Consider the following 8,121-nt stretch of genomic DNA (forward strand, 5'->3'; position numbering starts at 1 on the left):
CACTCCTGGGGCACGTGTATAAACGCTCAAAAGTACCAACATATTAATAGACTTGACTTTTGCATAATATACATGAAGGAGATGATACTTCCTAGTACTTTAGCAGTAGTTTTATTCTCCTTGATTTGATAAATTGTGCAAGCTAACTTAAATTATTTTAAAAATGAATTTTCAATTGTATCTTTGTCTTAGGTAAGGAACAGTCTTCTGGAGAAATCAACATGCATCCAGTTTCTGCAACTCCGCTCTCTATCTTTAGTAAAGAATCAAACTCCTCAAAACATAGTGACCATCACCACCACCATCACCACGAACACAAGAAAAAGAAGAAAAAACACAAACATAAACATAAGCATAAACATAAGCATGACAATAAAGAGAAAGACAAGGAGCCCTTTGGTTTCTCCAATAGCCCAGCCAGTGGGCGGTCAATTCGTTCTCCATCGCTTTCAGACTGAAGTGAGCAGCCCAAGGACTGAAGCCAGAAAGCTGATGGAACATTTTGAAGGATGTATATAACTAAAGCCTCTATCTTTTTGTATGAAAAATGTAGATGTATTAACTGTCTTTGCAATTCAGAAGCTTTCAAAATCCAAATTTTGAAGCATTCTAGGTGCGTATTCAGTTGCTGAAATGAACCTGATTCAGAGAGATGTTTTCTGGTTCTGAGTCAGTTTCTGTTTCACTGTTCTCCCCACCTCCCACTCCTTCCCTTTTAAGCAAAGAAAACAGCCCTTTGTGTAAGGGCCCCATGTCCACTGGCAACCCCTTGCACATCATGCTGTCCATGTGTACTGCCAGATTCAATTATGTTTTAAGCCTTTGAAGAATGTTATGAGTCAAAGTATGTTTTAAACAGAAGCCAACTGCCAGACCTCTGATGAAGCACTGTTTCCAGGGCAATATTGTATAACTCAGCGTAGACCTCCTGGGAAGACAAAGGCTTTCCTATAATCTTTGGTTGAGCTATTCCTTTCCTTAACCATTACAGTGTAATGTCAGAATTTTAAGACTTAGTACATAGATATTTTCCCTTTTCAGATACTAAAAATCTTAAAATTCCAAGCTGCTTTTAAGCTGCAGATATTTATTATGGACATAATCTTTTGAATATAATCGCATTCTGCAATTATGTTTCTGGAATTTTAGCAGGAAACTTAATGCATGTTTTGTCCTGTAATCAGGCTTTTAAAATAAAATAAAGTTTTGCAAATTATTTTGACAAAGGCAGCTTTTTCATTAAATATAACAAAATTAGGAGTACACTTTTGAAAGAAAAGGGTAAAGATATCAGAAGCTGCTTATGTGAGCGTATACTCCTGTTTAAAGTGAATTTTCCTGAAAATACTCAACACTCAATTCATGAATCCATATCAAAATAATATTACTAGATTAACCAAGATCTGGGACTTAAAATGGTGAGTGAATTGAAATGTCATTACTTATGGTTTATACAGTTTTGTACTTAGTATTACATATCCAGCAAATATTTTATTTAAAACTTTAGTTTTTAAACACTCAGGCAATACAGGTGAAAACCATCACTGCTCTTTTTTTTTTTTCTACTTGTACTCCTGATTTCTATTTAGATGTTGGGATTTTACTTTGTGACAGTTTATCACTGTTGGCTGGAGTTTACATCATATACACCTTACTATTATAAAATGGTTCTGTTAAAGTATTTTCTTTTTCTTTCTTTTTTTTTTTTCTTTTTGAGTCCTCAGAATGATGCTACTTCTAGAAAAAAGTTTGATAGGAAGGCTTTTTTTTTAAAACCAACTGTTCCAAAAGTTAATAAACAGTTTTATATGATTTACCTATTGTGGGATTCAGTTGCTTGTGTGCGTAAAGTTTATCAAAAGCAAATTGTCTACAGATTGTGGGGAAAACAATTCATAGACTCATAGATTGTAAGGCTGGAAGAGACCTTGGAAGATAATCGGGTCCAGCCCCCCGCACCAAGCAGGAAAGACAACTGGGGACAGGTGCCCCCAGCAAGGTGCCTGTCCAGTCTCCTTGATGGATTCAGGCTCAACATTAGGAAAAATTTCTTCACAGTCAGGGTGTCCAGACTGGAATAAGCTCCTGCCAGAGGTGATGCGATCACCTACCCTGGAAAGGTGGTATACTGCGCTTTCACATCAAGAGCAATGCCACCACCTTTCTTCCCCACCCAGTCCGTATGCAGGTTGTAGCCCTCTATAGCTACACTCCAGTCGTGTGAGGAGTCCCACTAGGTCTCCATAATTTCTACTAAATCATAATGCCCACTGGAGGGCTAGCTCCTCCTGCTTGTTCCCCATGCTTCTGGTGTTGGTATATAGGCACCTGAGTCCTCCTACTGAGGCCCTTGTCTTCCTGTCCCACTGATGGAGAACTATTCCCTCTGCTCCTGCAAAAGTGGCTCTCCCAGTGTCCCTATTTACAGGGCTTGTATGTTGGTCCCTGGACATGTTTGAATTTGTGTATCCCCATCCTCCAGCAATCTTGGTTTAAAGTCCTGTCCAGAAGATCGGCCATCCTGGCTGCAAACAGGGAGTTACTGCATCCACCTCATGAGGAAAGGTAAGAAGCAGAGGCTACAAGGAGTGACCGGGTCTGGTGTTGCTCCATTCAAACTATAAGACAAGCGACATGAAAAGGGAAGTAACATTTGTATTCTTACTCATCCTGAGGGACCTTAAAGAATGAAGACCCAAGAGTCTCAATAAAAGTGAAGAAGAATAGCAGGTGAGGGTAAAAGGAAGATGAGAACTTGATGAGCATGTTTTTTTGCAAAGCAGCTGCTTATGCAGTTCAGTTTACCATCTGCCAGTTGTCTGACTTACCTGAGCATCACAATTTGAATCATAAGGAGAAATTAGGGAAGAAATAACGGCTTGATAGAATGTTTCAGATTTTTGTCTCTGGGTAAAGAGTGATGAAACAAAGTGACAAAGGTGTGAGGGAGTGAACTGATGGCAGGGAACTGGGTTTCCTGTTTCCCATGAGGAAACCCAGTGGGGAGTGGGGCAGGGCCGCAGGCAGTTCATTGGAGGGCTCCCCAGATCTGCGCGCAGGGCAGGCTCTAGCTCTGGCTCCCTGCCCTTCTGCCCTCCCCCGGGGCCTCCGCATCCTAGCAGGTGGGACCCAGCACAGCAGAGCGGGGCCGAGTGGGGAAGCTCCTTGCCACTGTAAGTGAGGTGCCCAGTGCCTGCCCCAGAGCAGCAAGGAGCACAACCCCATGCTGCTGCTCTCACTGTTGCTAGGCAGGTAGAGGACACGTCAGCAGGGTGATGCAGGGCTTAGTGGCAAGGAGCTTCCCTGCCCAGCCCTGCTGTGTCCTGCCACGCCAAGTCCCACCAGCTGGGCTAGGGAAGCCCTGGGGGAGGGCAGCAGGGTGAAGACCAGACAGCAGACAACCCCCCCTGCCCCCTCCCGAGCCGTCAGCTCGCACCAGCCCCCCATAGGCTCTACTCTAGCTGTGCTGCCCATGAAGGAGCCGGGCTCCATGCTCCGCCATACTGCCGCAGCTGCCACCTCCCATGGGTGGCAGCTGGGGTTCAGGTGCTACTGTAGGGAGGCAGGGGGCTGCGGACCTGGGTCCCTGGCCCAATAGCCCTGGCAGATGGTGGCTGTGGGTGGGGGGGCAAGGGGCACCACCAGGGCCAGGGAGCTGTGGGGGGCAAATGGGCATCAGTAGGGATGGGGGTGGCAGCTTGAGAGTGAGTGGCCCAGACCTGCATTTTGTGAGCTGAGGGGGCAGGAGGAGCTCTGTTTTTCCATGATCTAACACACCCCCCCCCAAAAAAAAAAGTTATGGGTATTTAGAATTTATTTTATTATAGTGATTGAGGCACTGGTCAGCTTTCAAATTGCTTTAAAACTGTAAATATATCAATAAAACATTGTGTTCAACTGAGATATCTATATATCAAGAATTTACAGGTAATTTTAATCGGAGAAAACCAGGATCTCTGCTGATGAGCAATGAAAGCTAGTGCCATTCTGTTCTGTGAAGGCAAATACACTTGCAACAAATCAGGTTTTAGTTGGCTAGTGGGAGAAAAAACCTTTCAGATTGGTTAGAGTTGCGAGATGCTAAAACACACTTTCCTTGAACTCTCCTTCACTAGACAATGTTAAGAATAGGACAGAAATCTTTAAGGGTTGATCTGGGGGTCCTTGATTCAAATTTACTGCAGAAGATTTGGAATAAATGATGTTTTGGAGGTCCCTTCTAGCTGTAGATTTCTGTGCATCTATATCTGAGCTTCCACTTATTCTGTAAAAATAAACTGTGGTTGTTTCAATGTGCTGGGGACTGCATGAAGGTAAGAAGTCAGGGTCATTGAAGAGGTTATAGTTTTGTAACTGTGATGTTTAGCTATTTTATAGCCAGATTTTAATCCCTTTTTATTATATTTTACTTTTTTTCTATAGAATTAATTCCATTCTAGCAGTACCAAAATTATTTGGAGCTTTGATAATTTTTCCCAATGTTTTTCAACTGATCAGAAATCCCAGAAATATTTTCCCTTTGTAGGTGATCTGATCCTAAATCATGAAGTAAAAGGGAGCACATCTCTTATTTGTTCATTATTAAAATGCTTTTGGATTGGTGTAAATAACGTTTTTTTGTCTAGCTGTCATGATGACACTGGCCTGGAGTGTCAGCCCTGCCCAACTTACGCTCATGGCTGGGGCTGGGGATGTAGAAGCACAAGAAGCTGGTGATAGCCCTTCTCCTAGTGCCAGTCATTTCAGGTGCATCTAGGGACAGCAGAGGAACCTGTACTAGCTTATACCACTGACAAGGGGCATCTATACATATATATTTGTCTGCTTCGCAGGTGCCAGAGATCCAGTGCGTCGGAGCAGACTGGATTAATTGAGTCTGCTCCACACACGAGCTGACGTTCCTGGCGCTGCATCGCATACATTTGTATAAATGACGAAATGCATGTCAGCACTGAGAAAATGGTGGCAGTCTGCTTTTGAACTAAAACACTTTTGATGTGTGTTCGTTCAAAAGCGTGCCACTGCCGTTTTCTCAGTGCTGATGCGCATTTCGCCATTTATACAAACATATGTGCCACAGCACCGGGAGCTTTTAAAAGTGCGTGGCACTGCGGCGCAAGCATATGTACAAATGTCTATGCTTCTTAATGGGCCTTGCAGCTTTTTCTGCTCCCAACTCTAGCATTTTCAGAGTTAACCTTTGGTATATACAACTATTTGAGTTTCTGATTTTATTTGACTGAGTCTTGCTTCCTTTACAACCCTGGATAGAGAACATGTATCTTTTGTACAACATTGTAAAAATACCTTTTTTAACAAAATAAAAATGTTTCTTGACTGGAAGGACATTGCTCTAGAAAAGGTAGTGCCCAATGTTTATAGCTTTGAGTTACAAGAGCTCCGTCCCTGTTGCAGAGCAGCGTGCCAGAATTAAGTGCGAGAACCAGCTTGTTGCTACTGTGCAGTACCGGCGGTGTCATGGTTTGTGCCTGCCAATGCTATGTTGCTGTAGCAATGAGCCATGTTACTGTGGCTCATTGCTACACCAGTGTAGCATCTCATGTAGACATGTCCAGTATATCAAAATGGTAGCTTCTCAGTTACCTCTCTTGCTGTGTAGTGCCATTAACAAGTCCTCTGTGTTTCTTTTCTCATTCCTGTCCTTGTGCCTTTGTCCACACTGCATGAAAGATGCTGGTGGCAGTTTCTGTTTTCCAAGTCACTACTCCTAACACTCTCCATTTCTCTGTTGAGTACTTGTCTTTATGCATTTTGGATGCATGTGTCTCAAGTGCTTCAACTTGGAGTGTAAGAGAAGTCGTGGCACTGGCATACTATATGGGTATGACTACAGCAAGAAATTCTCCATGTGCACTTCTTCAGTTCTTCTCGACCACCCTGACTTAAGAGAGTGCTTCCATAATCTGTTCCAAACAGTGAGGTTGGTCTAAAACTTTTCTTTGAACCCTGCCTGTGTCTACCTTTTTTTTCTTCTTTTTGGTTTCTAAACTACTTATTTGCCTTTTTCTCCTTTTGGTTCTGGTTGTTGTTGGGTTTTCCAGTAAAATTTGAGACTCTCCTGGCCTGTGCCATGTGGTTTCTTTAGCCACATGTCTGTTTTTAAGATATATATCCAGTCTGCAATGGGGATGTGCCTGCCACAGATGGGTATGCTAAATGTCTTGATTGTTTAAGAGAGTCTCATTCCTTGGATATGTGCAATTTGCAAATCTTTCACTTCCCAGGCTAAGAAGGACAAAGAGGCTAATAGTCTTCAGGTTTATTTTTTGATAAATCTACAGTGTCAGCCTCAGACCCTGGAGTTCAAGACCCTCCAGAGACGCATGTCCCCTTTTGAGAAGGCAGACTTAATCCTCGGTGCCCCAGCAAGCACAGACCTAAAGACAGTGCCGGGGTGGCGGCGGGGAGTAATCCTTATCATAGTGTTTTTCAGAAAGGTAGTGTTTGTCCTTTCCTTGCTTTGCAACCTCCAAGACTGGCCCTTTGTCAATCCTGGTGAGGCTTGGGTGTGTCCTGGCACCTGTATCCTGTTCTGGGGAGAGTCCATCTCTTCAGTGCCTGTGAAGTAGAAGGACCTGCCATATGGCACGTAGCCATCATGAAACATGCACTCTGGCACAGTCCTCTGCCCTACCTCCTGAAGGCTTTGGCAATACCAGTTGTTCCACCAACTCATGATGCATACTATTGGTTTCCTCCACTCCATCGGATCCAGACCTCTCCTGACATGCTACCTTGTTTCAATGCACCAAGTGATCTCACTGTCTGTCCAGCCTGACTAAAGTCCCTTCTGCTTCTGATTAGGAAACCATAAACACTAGGACCACCAGCACTGCTAAATGAAGCTTCTCATTGCCTCGTCTCTTTTTTTATTCATAGCATGACTGCAGATTCAGATATACCTATTCTTTTCCTCCCTGCTGTGGTATGGAACCACCTCTGAGGAGAAACGTTGGACCTTTGGATTGACAATCTTATACTTCTTGGTTTTCCATGCAATGCTATCTGGGCTTGTCAAAATGTGTTAACCAGATGATTTCAATGAACAAGACCTGCCACTTGCATCACAAGCCCTCCTTTTTCAGATTCTAGGCTTCATGTCCGTGGAAGTGGGAGGACTTTTCAGAACCAGTATCCAGAATGGAGGATCATCTTAATCCAGCCACAGCCTCTCTTTGAGACGCTCGTTCATCCTTCAGCCATTGTAGGCAGACAGTTTCAAGGGCTTTCAGGATTTTATGTGATGGTTGACTTAGACTCTGCACATTCTAATAAACAAGGTTGTGATAAGCCCTCATACAGACTGGTAGATAATTCTGCATTTGTCTGTTTCTGGCAGGGTTACCCCCCAAATTATTACATTTTCCCTGGAGCTGAGTGACCAGTTTAAATTTCTTGAACCTCAGAAACCTCAGGACACCGCTTGGTTGAGGTTATGGCACCACTGGAGTCAGTTGACAGCCAACTCCTCCCAACTCTTGATGTCAGTATCCGTTTTCTTGAGGTATGCCTTCAATGTGTCCTTGTACAGGTTTTTCTGGCCACCATGAGATCTCAGACCATTACTAAGACTTCCATCCATTTGGCATTCAATGTCAGTTCCAGAAGAAGGTCCGTAATGAGAATCAGGATGACTGTCCTGAGGTTCAAGAAATGTCACGCTGCCATCATGTCCTCACACAAGGAAACATCTTTGATTTGTGTTAGGCCAGAACAATTACCAGTACAAGGTAATCTTATCTTTACTATCCCAAAAGTCTTCACTAATGTCCTTCAGTGTCATAGCCCACCTAAGAAGAAACATAATTTTAATTAAGGGCAACCTAATAACAAGAAGTCAGTCCTTGTCTTTCCGTTCCAAGTCATATATTACATACTGGATTATACCTCAAAACTATGCAGGGGGGCATATGATCCATCTGTTTCCTGGAACGATATCCCCTTGACATTTGCTCTGCCACCCAGCCTTGGCATGGCATGGATGAAGTGTGTGGTTGCAGTATGACATAGGTGAAGCCCCCCCACTGCTGAATGCTACTGAAGCCCCAGATCCATGAGCCAAATTTGGCCCATGGCCCATAGGTTGCTGACCCCTTTACT

At 43.5% G+C, this 8,121-nt stretch overlaps 1 protein-coding gene across 3 annotated transcripts in view; it reads left to right on the plus strand.

Moving 5' to 3' along the window:
* The window catches only part of TAF2 (TATA-box binding protein associated factor 2), a 90,455-nt gene extending 88,659 nt beyond the window's left edge, over nucleotides 1-1,796 (plus strand). For all 3 annotated transcript variants that reach the window (XM_025207817.1, XM_025207815.1, XM_025207818.1), the window contains one exon: nucleotides 193-1,796. In XM_025207817.1, the coding sequence (XP_025063602.1) occupies nucleotides 193-458 (266 nt within the window). In that variant the 3' untranslated portion in view covers nucleotides 459-1,796. The remainder of the gene's footprint in view (nucleotides 1-192) is intronic.
* The last annotated feature ends 6,325 nt before the right edge of the window (nucleotides 1,797-8,121 follow it).

The sequence above is a fragment of the Alligator sinensis genome, unplaced genomic scaffold (genome assembly GCF_000455745.1).
Source record: "Alligator sinensis unplaced genomic scaffold, ASM45574v1 scaffold895_3, whole genome shotgun sequence".
Taxonomy (NCBI): Eukaryota; Metazoa; Chordata; order Crocodylia; family Alligatoridae; genus Alligator; species Alligator sinensis.